General features: G+C 44.9%; 2 protein-coding genes across 2 annotated transcripts in view; both read right to left on the reverse strand.

The window, feature by feature from the left end:
* TINAGL1 (tubulointerstitial nephritis antigen like 1) overlaps positions 1–21,471 on the reverse strand; it is a 205,568-nt gene that overhangs the window by 21,528 nt on the left and 162,569 nt on the right. The gene's annotated exons all lie outside the window — the stretch shown is intronic.
* On the reverse strand, positions 2,927–20,347 carry KHDRBS1 (KH RNA binding domain containing, signal transduction associated 1). Its single transcript, XM_066335082.1, has 9 exons — positions 19,976–20,347; positions 12,166–12,293; positions 11,406–11,522; positions 10,075–10,221; positions 8,467–8,597; positions 7,530–7,743; positions 6,038–6,105; positions 5,691–5,749; positions 2,927–3,342 (listed from the first exon to the last, which is right to left on the reverse strand). The coding sequence occupies exons 1-9, from the start codon at positions 20,253–20,255 to the stop codon at positions 3,245–3,247; spliced, it is 1,242 nt and encodes a 413-aa protein (XP_066191179.1). The 5' UTR covers positions 20,256–20,347; the 3' UTR covers positions 2,927–3,244.

The following is a 21,471-nucleotide window of genomic DNA, read 5'->3' on the forward strand; positions in this document are numbered from 1 at the left end:
TCAATGTAGAAGCAGAGATACAAAAAAAAAAAAATCTTTAAATATCTAAAAAAAAATTAAATATATATAGGAAGAAGAAGAAGAAGAAAGAAAGAAAAAGATTCCTGCATGCAAATTACACATGAAGGAAAAACATGCAACTTCAGCTGAGCTATGGACATTTCACAGGGGAGGGGCTAAAAATTGTTATTTTCAAACCACTGACCAGAATTTGGGTTTGTTTTGGGGTTTTTGTTTTGGCAGTAGCAGGACTAGCTGGCAATTCATGTTCTTTATTTTTGTTTTTTTTTTTTACATTTTATCCTTTCAAAATCCCAGGATATTTAAAAGATCCCTTTTTGGCCCACATTCCATCCCAGTGCATCTGCCAAAAGGGGGACACTTTATTAAAAATAAAAATAAAATTATTGCTAATTTATGCCACGTGGGTTGGCTTTAAATATTTATATTTAAAACATATTTTTCTTCTTTTTTTTTCATGTTTTTGTTTGGGTTGTTGTTTTTTTTTTCCCTTTTACATTAAATTAACATCCAAAAAGGGTTGGCTGGGTCTCAAAGGTTTATGGAAAAAGAGAAATGTGCTGTGTTAAAATCAGACATTTAGGGGTTTTACCTTTTGGGCTCTGCGGTGCCTGTTAGAGCTTTACCCATCCTGATTGTCTCCTGATTGCATCCTGATAATTTTCCTTTAATTGAGGGGGGCATGGGCTGAGCTTTTCCTCCCTTTATGCCCTGAAAGCTGACTCCAAACCAGCGTGGAAAATTCAGTTATTGGCATTTTAATAACAATCTACAAATACAACTTTTGTGTGTGGTGTTTTTTTTGGTTTTTTTTTTTATAATTTTTAAATATTCCCCTCTGTTCATGCGCTGCAATTTTTTGGTTTTTTTGTGTTTTTTTTTTCCCTAAAATTCTATTTTTCACCCCCGAGCAGTTTTGTTTTTTTTTTTTTTAATCCTCTCCCCCCTTAAAAAATTTTTCCAATTTCATCTGCTGCATGGGAAAGAGCAAACCATTTAAAACATTGAATTTTTGCAATAGAAATATATGAAACATCTCTACCTCCACACCCTCTCAGGAAAGATTTAAGGAGCAGCTGCAGCACCGTTCACCACCAACAAAATAATTTCATTTTAAAAGTGTTTTTTTTGTGGTTTTTTTTTTCCAAGGAAAAGCATCATCTTAACCCAGGAAAGGAAATTCCTTGGAATTCTCAGCGTTGCCACTTTAATCCAGCCTCTGGAATATTCCCTGAGGCCACCTGAAATCTGAATCATCAAGCCAAAGAAACCATCACAAGCTTTTCAAATTCAGATTTCTGCCTGAAAACTGCTTGCAGCAACTTCCAGGGGGTGAAAAACCAAATTTTTCTTTTTTTTGCCTTTTTTTTTTTTGGTCTTTTTCATATATATTTTTTTTAAATAAATTTAAGCTCGACAAAAATATTTTTGTTTTGTCACGAGAATTACCAAAAAACCACCATTTTTGTTTTTGTTTTTTTTTTTAAAGAAATGCCTCCAAAGATTTAAAATAAATAAATATAATAATAGTAATACAAATTAAAGTTTAGCATGATTTTATAGTTAAAAAAAAAGCAATAATAATAATAATAAAAAAAACACCTCCAAAAAACAAATGACAATTCATCACATTTACTTTGATTTAAAAAAGGACTAAACTTTATTGACAGATTGAGACAGACATTTTTTTTTTTGTTTTTTTGACACCTTTTTTTTTTTGGAGCTACCTATTTAGGCAGACTTTACACAAAATGTAGCAATTTTTCTCTTCCAGAACAGAAGTGGGAGGACAGTGGAACAAATCCAATTTAGGACTTTTATCTTACGTACAAAGTGAAATTTGGGGATATTTTTTTTTTTTTGTCTGGGTTTCTTTGTTTTTATTTTGGTTTTTTTTTTTTTTTTTTGTTTTTGTTTTTTTTTTTTTACAGCTGCAGTGTCCCTTTTTATGACAAACTCGTGCTGAGATACACTTGAACAAGTGGCTGGGATGGCTTCAAATTGAGATTTTTTTTTTTTTGAGGCAAGTTGGAAATTTTCATCAGTTTTTTTGCCCCCAAAATGCTACAAAAATAAGAATTTTCCAGGCCTAGCCATGGAATATTCATTCTATCAAACACTGGCCAATCAAAGCCATAATTTGGGGGATTTTTTTCCCCTTAAAATTGTTCATTTAGAACCAAACTAAAACCCATTTTCCACTGGAAAAATATTCCCAAGCGTATCTCAACACTGCAGGGGGGGGCTAGATTTCAAAATCCACATCAGAAAAGTCAATTTTTTTTTTTTTTTACCAACCTAATTTTTTTTTTCTTTTTAAGTCAATTCTCTTTAGAAAATGCTATTTAATTTGTTTGGAGGATCTTTTAGGTTAAAATTTAAAAACTTCAAGATTCACCAGCAATCTCCTTTTAAAGGTTTGGCATCTGAAGTTTGGTTTTGGTTTTGTTTTTTTTTTTTTAATGGTGGCAGCCACTACTGTTACATTATGATTTTAATTCTTTAAAAAAAATATAACCCTGAATTTTGAAATGTAGCCTACTTTGGGATTCTGCAACTACAACCTTTATGGGTTCCTTTAAAACAAACTTTATCAGTTTTAACAAAACCTTAATTTCAGAACTAAGCAAAAAGCACGTCACTTTGGAAACTAACAGGTTTTTTTTCTTTTTAATTTGGTTTGGGATTTTTTCTTTTTTTAGGGTTTGGTTGGTTTTTTTTGTTTTCTTTTCCTTAAAAAAGGTACAGTTTTTGTTTGTTTTGTTTTTTAAAAACCTAAAACGACAAAAGAAAGAAAAGCCACCTACACACTGAAAGAAAAGAAAAAAACCCCAACAAACAAAAAAAACCCCACCCTCCTCCCCCCTCCCAAAAATAATAAAAATTAAAAAGTTTTTCCCCCACCCCCTTCTAAAATCTATTTAAATTCATCTCTCCAGAAAATCACTACGTACAAGAAGCCAAAAAAACGCAAAGGTGAGGATGAAGCGGGAGGAAAAATAAAAACCAAAAAAACACCAACAAAATAAAAAAGGGCCAGGAATTAAAAAAAAAAAAAAAAAACAAAACAGGGAGACAATTACTTGTCTGCTGTGGGTAAAGCAACAGGAATCCCGGGAGATACAAGAACCAGTAACAACTGTTTGCTCCTAAATTGGGATATTTTTGTGTTTTTTGGGGTGTTTTTGTTTTGTTTTGTTTGAAATGCCCAGTGTTCTGCGTCTCAGTAACGTCCATAGGGGTGCTCTCTGTAGCCCCCCTTGACTGGCCTGGCTGGAGGGGCTTTCAGGGAGGCTCGGGCTCCATTCCAGTCATCTTGGCCTGCAGGAGGGGAAAAAAGGACAAAAATCAGGGATGGAGGGTCTCAGAGGGGTGGTGGGAGGGCTCCAAGGGCAGCTGGTGATGGGGGAAAGTGAGCTGATAAAATAGGGTATGGCTGTCCAGAAATCTGGCTGGTGAGCCCCCAAAATCTGGCTGGTGATACCCTAAAATCTGGCTGGTGAGCCCCTAAAATCTGGCTGGTGAGCCCCTAAAATCTGGCTGGTGAGCCCCCAAAATCTGGTTGGTCATTCCCCAAAATCTGGCTGGTCATCCCCCAAAATCCGGCTGGTCATCCCCCAAAATCCGGCTGGTCATCCCCCAAAATCCGGCTGGTCATCCCCCAAAATCTGGCTGGTCATCCTCCAAAATCTGGCTGGTCATCCTCCAAAATCTGGCTGGTGAGCCCCCCAAATCTGGCTGGTGAATCCCCAAAATCGGGCTGGTGAGCCCCTAAAATCTGGCTGGTGAGCCCCCAAAATCTGGCTGGTCATCCCCCAAAATCTGGCTGGTGAGCCCCCAAAATCTGGCTGGTGAGCCCCCAAAATCTGGCTGGTGAGCCCCCAAAATCCGGCCTGTGATCCAGCAAAACTGCTCCACCGAAACAGTTTGTGAACTCCCAAAAATATCTCCCTCAGAACAGCTTGTGGTCCCCCAAAAGTGATCCCCCAAACCAGAGCCTGATCCCCCCAAAAGAGCTCCACCAAAATCCAGCCCATGTTCCCCCAAAAAGCTCCACTGAAACACCTCGTGGTCCACCAAAAATGATCTCCCAAAACAGTTCCTGGACCCCTCAAAACCAGTGATCCACCAAAACAACTCCTGATCCCCCCAAACTGTTATCCTCAAATAGTGAGCCCCTAAAACAGCTCCAGCAAAAGAGCTCGTGATCCACCCAAAGTTACCCACCCAAACAGCTCGTGTTTTCCCCCAAAATTCACCTTGTGCTCCTCCAAAACGAGCTCATGATCCCCCAAATGAGCCAAATTCACAGCTCAGTGCTCCTGGATTTGGGGTTAAACCTGGAGCAGGGAATGCCTCAATGCTCCTGGAATTTAATCCAAACCTGGAGCAGGGAATGCCTCAATGCTCCTGGAATTTAATCCAAACCTGGAGCAGGGAATGCCTCAATGCTGCTGGAATTTAATCCAAACCTGGAGCAGGGAATGCCTCAATGCTCCTGGAATTTAATCCAAACCTGGAGCAGGGAATGCCTCAATGCTGCTGGAATTTCATCCAAACCTGGAGCAGGGAATGCCTCAACGCTCCTGGAATTTAATCCAAACCTGGAGCAGGGAATGCCTCAACGCTCCTGGAATTTAATCCAAACCTGGAGCAGGGAATGCCTCAATGCTCCTGGAATTTAATCCAAACCTGGAGCAGGGAATGCCTCAATGCTCCTGGATTTGGGGTTAAACCTGGAGCAGGGTGAGCAGGAGATAACAACTCTGCTCCCCTAACTCTGCCAGGATGTGAATTCCCAGCTCCCAGGGGATCTCCAGCTGCTCAAAAATGTCACTGCTGCTTCCACCCACGTGGAATTCCAGGCCTTTAAGCTGCTCAAATGAAAGCTTTGGGAATTTGGGATGTCACGTGGTCTGGAAAATTCCACTGCCACATCCAGAGGTCATCCCAAAGGCTGGATATTCAAAAACAACTGCAGCCACAGCTGAGGAGGAAAGGAGGGACCTCTGGAATGTCTTCCCAAGGAAAACAGGGAATGAATTCCTTGTTTTACTTTGCTTTTCCTGGTGAACTTCATCCCAACTCATTCATTCCCTCACTTTTACCCTTCCAATTCCATCAGTGGGGAGAGAAGGAGGCTGGGTGGCCCTTTGGGGTTAAAGCATAAAATTTTGGCTCAGCCCAGCTTAATTTGGGAGTTTTGCATAATTCAGATGAGCTGAGCTTTGCCTGCTGAGTCCAACTGGATGCCCACAGCCAAGGAGAGGCTTTTCCATCCAGTTTTTGTGCAGATCAGAGTCAGGATCAGGGGTTTGTGAGGATAAAGGGAGCAGATGGAAGCACGGAAAATCCAGCCCCTGAGAAGCAGACTGCAGCACAAGTGCTGTGGGTGGAAATCCAGACCTCCTGAAAGATTCTAAAAGCTACAAGGAAATGAAAGACCCATTTCCAGAGTTAAAAAATGGAATTTGTTCTTTAAAAAAGCATCGCCTTTGAGATAATGGAGATTGAGAGGAATCTAAAGCCACAGAGAGGTTGGGTAAATAAAATAAAACCACTCCAGATTCTCCTCAAGTGTTTTTTTACATCCAGATGCTGGAAAATCAGAAAATTGATCACAAGCAATTCCCAACCCCTTTTCCCTCTCCCAGAATTCCCAGACATACCATAAGCTTCATAGGTCTCCTGTGCCTCCCCGTGTCCATAATCATAATATTCTGTATCCCTGGAAAAGCAATGAAGTGGTTACAGCACAGGGAAATCCCAACCCTACCCTGCCACCACTTCCCAAAAGATCAGGAAAACAGAAAATGCTGCAGGATTCCAGCAGAACTCAGGGATGTTTCCATTGGCTTCAAATGGGATTAAAATTAAAGGGAAAAAAGGGGGGAAAAAAGGAAAGAAAGGGGGAAGAAATGGTAAAAAAAGGGGGAAAAGGGGGGGAAAAAAGGGTGGGGAAAAGGGGGAAAAATGCCCATGCAGCATTCCTTTGGGCAAAGGGAATCCAGCTCACCCTTGGCCCTGGCTGTAGTAGCCCTCGTACCCCTCGTAGCTCTGGTCTGCGTACGTGTCATCGTAGCCCTGCCAAGGGTGGGGACAAAGAAAGTGTCACAAAAGGACCAAAAAGGAACCAAAATTCAACCCACAGAGCTCCCAGAGGAGCCTGGAAATCCTGGCCTGCCACAGGGAACAGGATCAGGCCCAACACAGAGCTCCCAGAGGTGTCCCACAGGGATAAATCACGCTGATGTTTAGAAATATTCCATCTCCAGGGATAAATCCATGGGACAGAGAGCTGGAATTGTGAGCAGGGAAAGGTTTTTTTTTCCCCCAGGAGGGTGCTGGGTTCTGGCCAGGCTCCCCCAGAGCTCTCAGGGATGCACTGGGTGGGATTTTGGGGTGTCAGGAGCTGGGCTGGATGATCCCAGGGGATCCCTCCCAGCTCAGGATATTCCATAGCTCTGTGTCACCCAAACCACGCATTTATAACCTCCAACCTCTGGGTTTTATCAGTGCACAAAAATCCCCATTTTTGCTGAGAAGAGAAACCATCCCAATGCTCCTTGGTGATCCCAGCACCATCCCACTGATCCCAAGTGATCCCATTGACCCTGGTGACCCCAGCACCATCCCACTGACCCCTGGTGATCCCAGTGACCCCAGCATCATCCCACTGATCCCCAGTGATCCCACTGACCCTGGTGATCCCAGCACCATCCCACTGATCCCCAGTGATCCCAGTGATCCCTAGTGACCCCAGCATCATCCCACTGATCCCCAGTGATCCCACTGACCCTGGTGACCCCAGCACCATCCCACTGATCCCCAGTGATCCAAGTGACTCCTGGTGACCCCAGCACCATCCCACTGATCCCAGTGACTCCTGGTGACCCCAGCATCATCCCACTGATCCCTGGTGATCCCATAGACCCGGGTGATCCCAGCACCATCCCACTGATCCCCCAGTGACCCCAGCACCATCCCACTGATCCCAGTGACTCCTGGTGATCCCAGCACCATCCCACTGATCCCTGGTGATCCCATAGACCCGGGTGATCCCAGCACCATCCCACTGATCCCCCAGTGACCCCAGCACCATCCCACTGATCCCTGGTGATCCCAGTGATCCCAGTGACCCCAGCACCACCCCACTGATCCCCAGTGATCCCAGTGACTCCTGGTGACCCCAGCACCACCCCACTGACCCCTGGTGATCCCAGTGATCCCTAGTGACCCCAGCACCATCCCACTGACCCCTGGTGATCTCAGTGATCCCCAGTGACCCCAGCACCCTCCCACTGATCCCAGTGACTCCTGGTGATCCCAGCACCATCCCACTGACCCCTGGTGATCCCAGTGATCCCCAGTGACCCCAGCACCATCCCACTGACCCCTGGTGATCCCAGCACCATCCCACTGATCCCTCTCCCACCCCGACCACCCAACCGCCCATTCCCCCGTTCATCATTAACCCCCCTCCATTAATTAACTGAACCCTTCCTTACGTATTCCTCGTAGCTCTCTGGCACAGGGGGAGGCGGCAGGGGGATCCTCTGGATGCCAGCAGCCCGTGCCCGGGGGGCAGGAGTGCCCCTGACTGCCGGGGGAGGTGGCACCCCCCGGGCCAGGGCAGCCCCCCGGGCCATGGCCCCGCGCACGGGCGCCCCCCGCACCAGGGCACCCCGAGGGGGAGGAGGAGGGGGACCAACCCCACGGCCCCTGCCAGGGAGAAAGGGTTTGGTGAGTTGTTTGGTAGTCACGGAGAAGCTCCAGGATGGAGGGTTTGGTGTGTTTTGGTAGAGGAATGGATGGTGGGGCCCAGGGGAGCAGCTCTGAGCTCACTCAGCTCTGCACACAGCAGGGACACAAAACAAATCCTTGTCCTGCTGCACACCAAGGACACCTGGGACAAGTTCTCTGGGCCAAAGGCACAAACAAGGGTGGGCTGGAGGGAGGGACAAGAAGGATGGGACTGCATCAGCTGGAGCTGGGATGGGACAATTCAACCCCAATGGGAAAATGGACTGAAATTCATAAAAGTGTGAGACCTCGTGACCATTTGTCCATTTTGTGACCATTTTGTGACCATTCTGGGTCCCTTTTGTGCCCATTTGGTGCCCATTTTGGGCTCACTTTTGAGTCCATTTTTTGTCCATTTTGTGCCCATTTTGTGCCCACCTTGGGTGTAGCCCTGCCCAGGCTCTTGTCCTGCCCAAGATGTACCTTAAAAACCTTTTAATAAATCTCTACCTTATTCCCCATCTCTGTCCCAGCTCAGCCTTCCCAAGGCACCAGAACCATCGAATCAAACCCATCCCAAACCGCTCCCAGTGTTTGGATGATCCCATCCCCAAAATCCTGCTCTGAAAACCTTGGCTCAAGCCCGACATGATGATGATGAAGAAGGAGTTTTAGGATGGAATTTGGGAATTTTGGGCATACCTGGGGACAGGTGGAGGTGGGGCTGCCCCTCGGCCCCGCCCGGGGACCCCTCGGCCTCGGTTGGGCTCCGGGACCCCGTTGAGATAAGAGAGCTCCAGGAACTGCTCCTGGCAGATATCATCCATCATATCCTGGGAGGGGGCAAGAAAAAACGGGGGTAAATGAGGAGAAAATAAGGGGAAAAAATAAAGGTGAGAAAGGAGGAAAAAGGGGGAAAATAAGGGGTAAAATAAAGGTAATAAAGGATAAAATAAGCGGAAAAATAAAGGTGAGAAAGGATAAAATAAGGGGGAAAATAAAGGTAAGAAAGGATGAATAAGGGATAAAATAAGGGGAAAAATCAAGGTGAGAAAGGAGGAAAAAGGGGTAAAATAAGGGGGAAAATAAAGGTGAGAAAGGAGGAAAAAGGGGTAAAATAAGGGGTAAAATAAAGGTAATAAAGGATAAAATAAGAGGAAAAATAAAGGTGAGAAAGGATAAAATAAGGGGGAAAATAAAAGTAAGAAAGGATGAATAAGGGATAAAATAAGGGGAAAAATCAAGGTGAGAAAGGAGGAAAAAGGGGTAAAATAAGGGGAAAATAAAGGTGAGAAAGGAGGAAAAAGGGGTAAAATAAGGGGTAAAATAAAGGTAATAAAGGATAAAATAAGAGGAAAAATAAAGGTGAGAAAGGATAAAATAAGGGGGAAAATAAGGGGGAAAATAAAGGTAAATAAGGAGATAAATAAGGGAGAATAAAGGATAATGTAGAGGGTAAATAAAGGATAAAATAAAGGTAAAAATAAAGATAAATAAGGGGGAAATAAAGGTAAATAAGGATATAAAAGAATAAGCAAAGGGGGAAAATAAAGGTAAATAAGGATAAATAAGGTAAAAAATAAAGATAAATAAGCATAAATAAAGGATAATATAAGGATAAAAATAAAGGTAATTAAGGAGATAAATAAGGGAGAATAAAGGATAATGTAGAGGGTAAATAAAGGCTAAAATAAGGGTAAAAATAAAGATAAATAAGGAAAAATAAAGGACAATATAAGAGCATTAGCACGTGGATATGGGTGTGGAAATCCTGATTTTTCTCATTAGCACATGGATATGGGAGTGGAAATTTTGAATTCTCTCATTAGCACGTGGATACAGAAATGTTGAATTCTCTCAGTAACACATGGATATAGAAATGCTGAATTCCCTCATTAGCCCACATTTATGGAAATCGTGGAAGGGTTGTGTTGTATGAATTTATCTGTTGTATGAATTTATCTGTTGTATGAATTTATCTGTTGTATGAATTTATCTGACCATTCAGGACCCATCCACAAAGGACACACGACGACTTTAAAGGAGCGCGCATCAAAAGAACTAAGAATCTTAATTAATTGTGCTGATAATGAGGCATTGAACAAATTATTAATAAAAAAACAGGAATTTAGGGAGCCTTGAGGGCTCAAAGAGAAGGGGAAAATGTTATAAGATGATGCTATAAGATGATGTTATAAGATGATGCTACAAGTCAAGGGACGTCTGCGGACACTCCGCTTACGTTATTAATAAAAATTTAACATCCCAAAACTCAGGAATAATTCCAAATAAAAGCAGCAGGACACTCACAGGGACCAGGAATTTCTTCACCTCCTCCATGGCGTGGGCCATGAGGGCATAGGCCTCACAGGGGGGCCCAAAGACCTCGATGAAGACGTGCAGGTCCATGTTGAGATGGGCGTATTTGGGGTCTCCTCCTTTGCGGAGCTCCTCCTCCTGGGGAAAAAGAAAACAAAAAAACACATTAGAAGGGGCAAAAATCTGTTTAAAAGGCAAAAAAAATCTCTTTTTTTTTTATGCTTTAAGAGTCTGTGTAATTTTGGCATTTTGGGTGTTTTTTTCTTTAAAAGAAAAAATTTTCCACCTTTTTGAAAAATCTCTCCTTTTTACGCTTTAACAAGATTTGTAATTTTGGCATTTGGGGCGTTTTCTTTCTTTGAAAGAAAAAAATTTCCTCCTTTTTAAAAAGTCCCATTTTAAGCTTTAACAAGGTTTGTAATTTTGGGCTTTTTTTTCTCTAAAAGAAAAAATTTTCCACCTATTCAAAAAAGTCCCTTTTTTAAGCTTTATCAGGGTTTGTAATTTTGGCATTTGGGGTGTTTTTTTCCTTTAAAAGGAAAAAGTTTCCACCTTTTTGTTGCTGACTTTTCAAGTTGGTTTTTTTTTTTTTTTTTTTTTTTGAGGGGTTTAGGAGCTTTTAAGGCAAAAAAACCCCTTTCCTACTTTTTTTTTTTTTTCCTTTTTTTTTTGCTGCCTCTTTAGCTGATTTATTTCTTGCCAAATTCATACATTTTTAATTGGTGCCAGCAAAATTTTTACCTGGGAATATTTAAACATTTTCTTCCACACCACTTTGTGAAGCTCCTCCACCTCTGCTCTGAGAGATCTTTGATATTTCTGTTTTTTCAGGCTGTTTTGCAGTTAATTTAACGAGTTACAAACAGCCTTTTTTGTGCTGCTCAAATAAAATCAGAAATAAAGTTACACCTCTGCTGATTTTTAGCTACAAAATAAGCAGGAAGAAATAAAAATAATCTTTTTTTTCCCATTATTTTTGTATTTTTTTTTTTGCTGTTAAAAAAAAAACAAACCTCCTGGCACTTTGTGATTCAGCAAAGATTTTATCAGGAACATGCTGCACCAAAATCTCCACTGAACCAGGAGAATTTAAGAATTTCAGAGGGAACAGCAAGAAAAAGGGATTTTTTTTTTTTTAAATCTTTTTATGGAGGGGAAAAATATCCCTTCAGTGAATGGCCTCTTCAGGAGATGAATCTTTATTTTATCAACTTTGCAGCTCATCTTTAATTGAAGCTTTTCCTCTAGTTGAATTTTTAATGAAATGCTTGGGAAGCCATTAATTCTCACACCATCAAGAGAATTTTGGTTTTCCCCTTTACCTTGGCTTTATCTCTCATTGAACCTTTCCCCAGCACAGAGATTTTAGCACCAGTTTCTTCCTGAAGTCTCTTAATGGTGTTGCCTTGAGGTCCCAAAATCTTCCCAACGAAGTTGAACTGGAAATGAAAAAAAAAAAAAAAAGACAAAAAATCAGCTCCAGAGCTCAAAAACATCAACAGAAAAAAAAAAATTCTGTTCTGTTGGTTGGGAAAAAAAAATAAATTACTCTCCATTTTCTCCTCAGCTCACTAAAAAAAATGCACAGGAAAATTTAAAGTTTCAAGAGGAGAATTAAAGTTTCAAGAGGAAAATTAAAGTTTCAGAAGGCAAATTTAAATTTCAAGAGGCAAATGAAAGTTTCTAACCTTTAATTCATTAAATTAAAAAATGCTCCAGCAGAAAAATCAAACTAAATGAAGTGTTTCAATTCCAACATCTCCCCTGCAGCAGCTTTCCAGCAAATCTTTCAGGAGTTCAACACAAAATCAGAAAGCTCCACACATGGAATTGTCTGTTCCAGCAAATCCAAGATCCCAGCCACACACCACCATTTACCCCAGAATATTCTATAAATTCAATATATTAAAAATAAAATCCCTGCAAACCTGCAAAGAAAAAAAATTAAAAAACTCCTTATTTTTCCAAATAAAATCTCTTGAATTTTGGTTTAAAAAGAAGATTTAACTCCTGCCAGGCACGAGAATTCCCCAAATTAAATCAGCAAATCCCAAAGATTTGTTGGTTTTACCTGCCCCTCACCTTGGGGTATTGTTTGACAGGGATCAGAACTCGTTCTTTCAGTTTCATATTCTTGTGGGAAAATAAATCCAGGTAGTTCTCCTCCTCATCCTTCTTGGTTGTCTCACCCTTCTGGATTTTTTCAATTTCTAAACGAGATTAAAAAAATATATATATTTTTATATTTTTATAGAAACAAGCATCAGCTCAGGGATGGAATCACACAACCCCAGAAATACCAGGAGGAAAATTCCTCTGCCAGCCCCAAAAACTGCAAAGAAACCAGCCCAAACTGCATTGAAATAATCAATATTTTTACTAAATTGTGACAAAAATCAGCCAGCTTTTTTTTTTTTTAATCATCCAACTCGAATTTATTTGAAATTTGCCCTTTAATGAGTGGTGTCAACAGCTCCAGGCACGATGAGGTTTGGTTAAATTGAAAATATTCCCAATAAACACCAGTGTGGTGTAGATTGGGAAATTCTCCCACCTTCACCTCATGAAATAAATCCAGATTTATCCCACAGATCATCCTGAAGTGGGGGTTGGAAACTCAGAAATTCCGAATTCAGCAACGCGACCGCGAATATTTCACCTCTCAAAATCCAGATTATTCTTTCTTTTTGTGCCTTTTTTTTAATTGCTTGTGGCAAATTAAAAATGAGTTTTAAAACCCCACTGAGGCACAGAGTCTGAGGGGAGCTGGGACAGCCCCAATAATCTGCTGGAACCAGGTCATTAAGGGAAATTAATTAGGTGATTAATTAATTAATCACCAAACTCCTCCTGGAAATTCAGTTTTCGCTGAGAGGTGGCAGGAGATGACCCACATGGAGATGGAAAATCCTCTCCCAGGCATTTATTTGTGAGTTGTGAAACTCAGAAATGTGTTTTCCTGGTGCAGGAATAACCCCCTCAGCATTTTCCAGAAGAACACAGCCCACAGCTGCCTGAGTTTCCCTTCCCAGAGGTAATAAAACCCACAATTTTTTTATTTTACCTGACAAATTCCTCCCTAATTTGGAGTCATTCCGTTGTTAACAACTCCAAATTGCTGCTGATCCTTTGGTCCACCAGAAAAAAACCCCAAAAAACCAAAAAAAACCAGCCCCAAACTGATCACATCATTAATTACCCATCCCAAATCCTGATTACAGCATTTACCCAGAGGAAAAAAAAAAATAAAAAAAAATCCCATTTACACCTGGTGAAAAAAAAAAATAAAATAAAAATCCAATTCTGCCATTTGACCAGCAAACCCAAAGGCTTGGAAATTTGAATTTCTGAGCCTTTTCCCAAGGGAAAAAGCCACTTCCCAGGATTTCCCACAGCTCTGGGATGGAGCTGCAGCCTGCTTGGTCAGGAGTAGCATTTCCAGCCTGGATTTTATATTTTCTGGGCATTTTTGGCCACATCAAACCACCTGTTTGAGCCCCACGAGGCTGCCACATGGAGCTGACGATCCTGGAAACCTTTTCCAACCTGAAAAACGTTGGATATTTGGGGTATTATCAATTAGGGAATGTCACAGGATGATCCAAGCAGGAAAAAAAGGGTCACCAGCGTCCTCCTGAACTTCTCCTGGGCTGAGAAACATCTCTGATGAAAGAAAAAAAATAAATCTAACCTCAAGGAAAAAATCATCTCTATTTAATTATATTTCTGGGTTTGTTATGGGCCCAGGGATAGAAACTGGGGTTTAGTTGGAACTCAAGAGATTTTATTTGCCAGCTGGGCTCAAAGAATGACACAGAATTGTGCTAAAAAACCCTGAATTTTGTATTTCTAATCCCAGCAGCCCCTTGGCTCCCTCACCAAAGTGTTACCATGACTCCTTACATTTCCAAATGCAAAGAAATCTGTTTAAAAAGGAATTATTTTTCTGAAGATACAAAGCAAAAGTAAAAATACCTTTAATTCACGCACTGCCCAGTTTATAAAATAAGACACAAAAGCTGCCTTGGTTCGTTTTATGGAGCTTTTTTTAAAAATTTCAAATAATCAAGATTTGGAAAATAAATTTCCACTGATTGCCTGGTTAAGGATAACTTAAAACCCTTAAATAATATGTTTTTCCAAAACCATTTCTGAAAATGCAACCTGCAGATAAACAAGAAATGTTTTTTTACACACACCCAGAATAAAAACACCCTCCAACTTCCTTGCTAAAATTAAACTGAACAGGAATTAATGAGTGGTAAATTGAAAAAAAAAAATCATATGAAACTAAACACAGGAATTTTTTTGCCTCCTGAAAACATCCCAGCACTGGGGTGAAAACTTCTGGAAACCAGCAAATTCCAGCAAAAAAAACCATATAAAATTTAAAAATCCATTTTTGGCTCCTGCCAAAGTTACAGAAACACCTGGGAATTGGGCTGGGAAGGGCCAGGAGGAATTAAAAAATTGATCAAAACCAAACCAAAATCAAATCAAATGGAACATAAAATGTTAAGGGAGGAGAAGGAGCAGTGAAGGAATTCCAGATTTTGGGAATTCAGGGCACCTCCAGACCCCAGCAGGGCTCCTGGGGGGCAGCTAAAGGGGGTGAAGCCTCAGCTCTTCCTTAAAAATCAAAATCCATGGGAAATGCTGCACTGAGCTGTGCCCTGGGAGCACAGTGGTTTGATTTGGAAGACTGAAAACATTACCTGGAAAGTAAAATAACGCTGACCCCTAAAAAAAACCCCAAAAACCCTGCAGAATTTGGGGGTGGCAGCACCTCTGAGGAAAGCAAAACCTCCATCCCTCCTTCCTTCCCAGCTGGATTGATTTCCCAGGAAAGGGAAACAGCTCCTGGCTGGATTTCAGGAGTTTGGCAATCCTAATCCCAATATTTCCCTGCCCAAAATACATCCCCCAGCCTGGGAATGTCCTGGGATTGCTGGGCAGGCAGATCTGCTCTGGGACTTTGCTGGGAGGGGACAGAGGACACTGCCAGGAGAAGGGACACGGGGAGGGAAAGGTGACACCTGGGAGGTGGCACAGGGGGAGAAACTCCTGGGATGGCAGAAGGAATGGTCTGAGAGGTGGGACTGGGAATTGTCACAGCACTGGGATGGGAATGGTCACCACAGGGGACAGCCCCATCCCTGTGACACCCCATTCCCAGGGACAGCCCCATCCCTGTGACACCCCATTCCCAGGAATGGCTCCATCCCTGTGACACCCCATTCCCAGGGACAGCCCCATCCCTGTGACACCCCATTCCCAGGGGACAGCCCCATCCCTGTGACACCCCATTCCCGGGAATGGCCCCATCCCTGTGACACCCCATTCCCAGGGACAGCCCCATCCCTGTGACACCCCATTCCCAGGAATGGCCCCATCCCTGTGACACCCCATTCCCAGGGGACAGCCCCATCCCTGTGACACCCCATTCCCTGGGGACAGCCCCATCCCTGTGACACCCCATTCCCTGGGGACAGCCCCATCCCTGTGACACCCCATTCCCAGGAATGGCTCCATCCCTGTGACACCCCATTCCCAGGAATGGCCCCATCCCTGTGACACCCCATTCCCAGGGACAGCCCCATCCCTGTGACACCCCATTCCCAGGGACAGCCCCATCCCTGTGACACCCCATTCCCAGGGACAGCCCCATCCCTGTGACACCCCATTCCCGGGAATGGCTCCACCCCTGTGACACCCCATTCCCAGGGACAGCCCCATCCCTGTGACACCCCATTCCCAGGGACAGCCCCATCCCTGTGACACCCCATTCCCAGGGGACAGCCCCATCCCTGTGACACCCCATTCCCGGGAATGGCTCCACCCCTGTGACACCCCATTCCCAGGGACAGCCCCATCCCTGTGACACCCCATTCCCAGGGACAGCCCCATCCCTGTGACACCCCATTCCCAGGGACAGCCCCATCCCTGTGACACCCCATTCCCAGGAATGGCCTCATCCCTGTGACACCCCATTCCCAGGGACAGCCCCACCCCTGTGACACCCCATTCCCAGGGACAGCCCCATCCCTGTGACACCCCATTCCCGGGAATGGCTCCATCCCTGTGACACCCCATTCCCAGGAATGGCCCCATCCCTGTGACACCCCATTCCCAGGAATGGCCCCATCCCTGTGACACCCCATTCCCAGGGACAGCCCCATCCCTGTGACACCCCATTCCCAGGGGACAGCCCCATCCCTGTGACACCCCATTCCCAGGGGACATCCCCATCCCTGTGACACCCCATTCCCAGGGGACAGCTCCATCCCTGTGACACCCCATTCCCAGGGACAGCTCCATCCCTGTGACACCCCATTCCCAGGAATAGCTGCAATCCAGGAGGGAATTCCCTGAAGGAGTTCCCCCAGCTGCTCCCAGCTTTTCCAGGTGTTGCTCCAGCTCCTTCCTGCTCCCGTTCCCACCCCACGTGGGCTCACACATCCTTGGGAAGCTCAGCTCTTTGCCCTTTGGAGCTTCTCCATGAAATAAAACCAGCTAAAATTCCCCAAAAAAAACCCTGAAAACCCCACACAGGTGGGATATCTCCTGTTCTCACACCATCAGAGCTCTCCCTGCTCTTTCCACAGAATAAAGCCAAAGAGGGGAAAAAAACCAGGATTTTCTTCTTCCTATGGAAAGGAAGGTCACATTGACCCCAAATCCCAGGAGGGAAATATGGATTATATTACAAAATGCAAAAAAATTTCCCAGTTTTCAGTTTCTCTTTAGGAAAACAGAACTCTCAGTGTAGCCACTTCCACACCAGAGCCCATGGGATTAAGAAAAATCCCATCACTGCCCAATCCCCTCCAAAAATACAGAACCACCACAGCATTTTAGACAATTTTAAGATGTTGTTTCAAAAGAAATGAATGCAGAATTCCTGCGTGGCTCCCTCCCTGAGGCTGAGCAATTCCACGTCTGGGAAGGCAAAAAAAAAGGCTGGAATAGGAATTCTGCTGCCACTCAGGATCATTTCTGGGTCTGGAAGTCATTTTGCTGGAGTTGTGCTGGCTCTGTGCAGCACAGCTTTGGCCCAGACTGAAATTCCAAAGAATCCAGAGCACCTTGGGGGTCATGGAAGCAAAAAAATAATGACCTAAATCCACGATTTTACCTCAAATTCTTCCTGTGGATACCCCTCCCCAAAAAAAGTGAATTTCAAAATACCCACAGCTGAAGCTGCTCCAATCTGAAATCCCCCAAAGCTGCAATCAGCATTTTTTAAAATGGAATTTTAAATTAAAATTTAATTCGAAAATTTAAATGACATTTTCATTTGGAAAGTTTAAATTAAAACGTATTAAAATTTTAATAAAGAAATTTAAAAGAATTTAATAAAGAAATTTTAATTTAATGAATAAAATTTAAATTTTCAATTGATAAAGAAACCCTCTCCTCCTCCTAAATCCTTGTTACACCCCTCAAGTGAAGGAGGTGCAGCAGAATTCTGCTCTTTGTGTGAGAATTTACAAACTCCTTGGATCTCCTGTGGGCATCACAGCCCAGCTCGGCTGACAGAATTTCATTAATCAAACCCATTAAACCCGACGGAAAATCGGATTATAAACCTCATTTATTTAAGTGACAATCTCTCCTGCGTTGTTTGCACCCTGGGAGACACAGCAATTCCCAAGAGTTATTATTCCCTGGATAAAACAAGCTCATAAAACCTCAGGAATTCGGCATTTTTAAGCCTCAACCAAACAAATAAGTAAAAAAAAAAAAAAAAAGGAGAGTACTAATCATTGGGGAGATAAATCTGAACAGATCTTTGCTCTGGGGACAGAGAGCAGAAAGTGGCTGGGAATATTTGACCTCATTCCCATTTACAATTCCCAGGAATCAGTCCCTAAAAGCTCACAAAACCTCGAGAACTCAGCATTTTTAAGCCTCAACTAAATAAATAACTTTAAAAAAAGAGGACATTAATCATTGGGGAGACAAAAATCTGACCAGATCCTCGCTCTGGGGACAGAGAGCAGAAAGTGGCTGGGAATATTTGAGCTCATTCCCATTTATAATTCTCAAGAATGATTTATTCCTTGGATAAAAGAAGCTCATAAAACCTCGAGAACTCAGCATTTTTAAGCCTCAACAAGATGAATAACTAAAAAAAAAAAAAAGGAGGACACTGAGCACTGAGGAGACAAAACCCGAGCAGATCCTCGCTCTGGGCACAGAGAGCAGAAAGCGGCTGGGAATATCTGAGCTCATCCCCATTTGAAATTCCCAAGAATCAGTCCCTACAAGCTCATAAAGCCTCGAGAACTCGGCATTTTAAAGCCTCGACGAGACAAATAATTTAAAAAAAAAAAAACAAAAAAAAAGAGGACACTGAGCACTGAGGAGATAAAACCCGAGCAGCTCCTGGCTCCGGGCACAGGGAGCAGAAAGCGGCTGGGAATATGTGAGCTCATTTCCATTTGAAATTCCCAAGAATCAGTCCCTAAAAGCTCGTAAAACCTCGAGAACTCGGCATTTTTAAGCCTCAACCAAATAAATAACTTTAAAAAAAGAGGACATTAATAATTGGGGAAACAAAAATCTGACCAGATCCTCGCTCTGGGCACAGGGAGCAGAAAGCGGCTGGGAATATTTGAGCTCATCCCCATTTGAAATTCTCAAAAATCAGTCCCTACAAGCTCATAAAGCCTCGAGAACTCGGCATTTTTAAGCCTCGACGAGACAAATAATTAAAAAAAAATTTAAAAAAGGAGAACACTGAGCACTGAGGAGACAAAACCCGAGCAGCTCCTGGCTCCGGGCACAGGGAGCAGAAAGTAGCTGGGAATATCTGAGCTCATTCCCATTTATAATTCTCAAGAATGATTTATTCCTTGGATAAAACAAGCTCATAAAACCTCGAGAACTCGGCATTTTAAAGCCTCGACGAGAGAAATAATTTTAAAAAAATTTAAAAAAGGAGGACACTGAGCACTGAGGAGACAAAACCCGAGCAGCTCCTGGCTCCGGGCACAGGGAGCAGAAAGCGGCTGGGAATGCCCGAGCCGGTTCCCGTGTTTCGGTGATTTGGAGCTGATCCAGCAGACCCGAGGCGCCGGGCGATTGGACAGCGGCGCTGGGGGAAGGAGGATTCTCTGCCCGGCCACAGAACAAAGCCTGCCATTTCCAGCCTTTCTTCCCTCCGCACAGCACCAGCCCAGCCCTGCCGAGGGGTTCCAGCAGAGGAATAAAAAAAAAAAAAATTAAAATAAATGGCAGAAATGGCTCGCTGAGATTTAAACACCTTCTCAGCGGTTTTTTTTTTTAGCTCTTCTGTTTTCCCCAGGGATGGAAGGGCTGCCCTGATTTCGGCTGCTTTTCTTCTTAACAGCTGGGTTTAGGGGGTTTTATGGGAATTCCATTACCATAAATTCCATTCCAGGGGTATTTCGGCTGTTCCCAAGCGTTTATCCCAAGAGTTCTCGGTAAAGGAGAGGAGCTGTCCCCAAACCAGGACAGGTCACCCAAGGGACATTCCATCCCCCAGAGTGTCATTGTCACCCCAGGGACTGGAAGGAGCTCGGGGATGGAGCGGGACGTGAACAAACTGAGCGTCGCTTGTTTCTATTCCCTCTCGACATCGCGATTATCCTCATTATCAGCGTATTTACTATTACCAGCACGTTTTTTGGTTCAATTATTAAACAGTTATCTCAACCCGCAGTGGGTTCGATTCTCCTGATTCCGGCTGAGGTCACACCGCAATGACTAACACAATATAACGATAAAACACACGCAAAACTTGTGGCTCTGCGGATCGAGCTGCGATTATAGAGGGAAAAAAACCCTCATTTTAACCCTTTCTCACACCGGAGCCAGAAGGACACCGGGAGCCCTGTCCCTTGTCCCCGCCCGGGGATGCCGGTACCTGCGCTCAGGAGCTGCATGGCGTGCGTGAAGGACGGGTCCAGGCTGTCCTTCTCGGCCATCAGCTCGGGCAGATACTTGTTCTCAGGCTCCATCTTGCCGCCAGCCATCGCGGCCGAAGCACCGCACCCTGAGGCCCCACCGGCCGCGGCTCCACCGGGCGATCCGCTGCTGACCCCACGGGCCCCTCCGCCACGGGGAGGACGACGAGGCGGCGGAGCGCGACCTCCGGGACCTTGCCCACGCGACAGGCGTCCGGCGGAGTCGTCGCGACGTTGCATGAGGCGGTGACGGGGAAAGGGAAAGCGGCGGGGGCCGGGGGCGGCGGCGGCGGGAGCGCAGCGGCCACACCGCCCGCGCAGCGCCGGGGCCGGAAGTGCCGCGCCGGAAGTGCCGCCCCCTGGCGGCTCGGAGGTGTGTGTGAGGGGGATTGGAGGACCCGCGGCGGGAACACCCCGCGCATGCGCACGGCGCTGAGCGACGGAATGGCGCGGTGGCGGTGGCGTGAGGGGAGCGCTGGGGAATGATGAAAGAATGATGCAAAGGAACGACTTAACGCTCTGTCCGTACAGCGCTGCCGTTGTAATGCCTCCTAAGTCGCATCACGGCTAAATTCGGTGATTTCACCACCTCCTCAAGCAGCCCCCACCAATGTCTGGCCGCGTGGACGGCGAGAGATTTTGAATATCTACTGTGAATCTACCCTGTCTCAGCTTGAGGCCGTTTCCTCTCAGTAAGCTCACTCTTCACACAGCAGAAGAGACCGGCCCCAGCTCACCAAGCTCCTGGCAGGCGGTTGTGAGGAGCGATGAGATCCCCTATAAGCCTCCTCTGGAGACTGAACCCATCTCCCCCAGCCGCTTCTCACATGTTCTGTGACCTTGCACGAACCTTTGAGAACTGGAGGCAGTACTGCAGGTGCGGCCTCACCCATGCGGACTAAACAGAACCATAAAGTTTTAAGAGGCCCGTTAATGGGGGCGCGGGCGGGACTCGAACCCGCGAGGATTGGAACCCGCGGAGTGTGGCCCGGCGGTACCGCGCATGCGCGCTCCGGGCGGGAAGGGCTGAGGGAGCACCGGCACCGGCACCGGGCCACGGAGAGACCGAGACCGGGACCGGGCCACGGACACCGAGACTTTGGCCTGCCCGGGTCCCAGCCTGCCCTGAGGTACAGGGGTAGTGCCGCTGTGAGGGCTCGGCGTGCTCCCCCGGCCGCCACAGTCCAGCCGGGCCCGTGTGGGAGCTGAGCCTTCCCCTCCCTGCCCTGAGGACGAGCCCTCGGTGTCCCTGTCTTGGTTCCCTGTCTTGGTTCCGTGTCTTGGTTCCCTGAAGGACGAGCGGCTGTGCTTGTCTCAGGTGGTGTCACGCAGTGCTGAAGAAAGCAAGACAAGAGCCCAAAGGCCTGTGATTCTCAGAGTTTACGTGACTCCAGTTAGGATTTTGCAGAGCCATTAAAACCCAGCGAAGGGGCGCCGAGCGGCTTCTCTGTGTGTT

The sequence above is a fragment of the Sylvia atricapilla genome, chromosome 24 (genome assembly GCF_009819655.1).
Source record: "Sylvia atricapilla isolate bSylAtr1 chromosome 24, bSylAtr1.pri, whole genome shotgun sequence".
Taxonomy (NCBI): domain Eukaryota; kingdom Metazoa; phylum Chordata; class Aves; order Passeriformes; family Sylviidae; genus Sylvia; species Sylvia atricapilla.

Bases quoted from the DNA above. Each gene is read 5' to 3' on its own strand.
- KHDRBS1 (XM_066335082.1), bottom strand. From the start codon at position 20,255: ATGCAACGTCGCGACGACTCCGCCGGACGCCTGTCGCGTGGGCAAGGT. The intron at 12,294-19,975 runs GTACCGGCATCC...AATCTCGTTTAG, and splicing joins CATGCAGCTCCTGAGCGCAG to AAATTGAAAAAATCCAGAAG. The intron at 7,744-8,466 runs GTATGCCCAAAA...TCTCCCTGGCAG, and splicing joins CCACCTCCACCTGTCCCCAG to GGGCCGTGGGGTTGGTCCCC.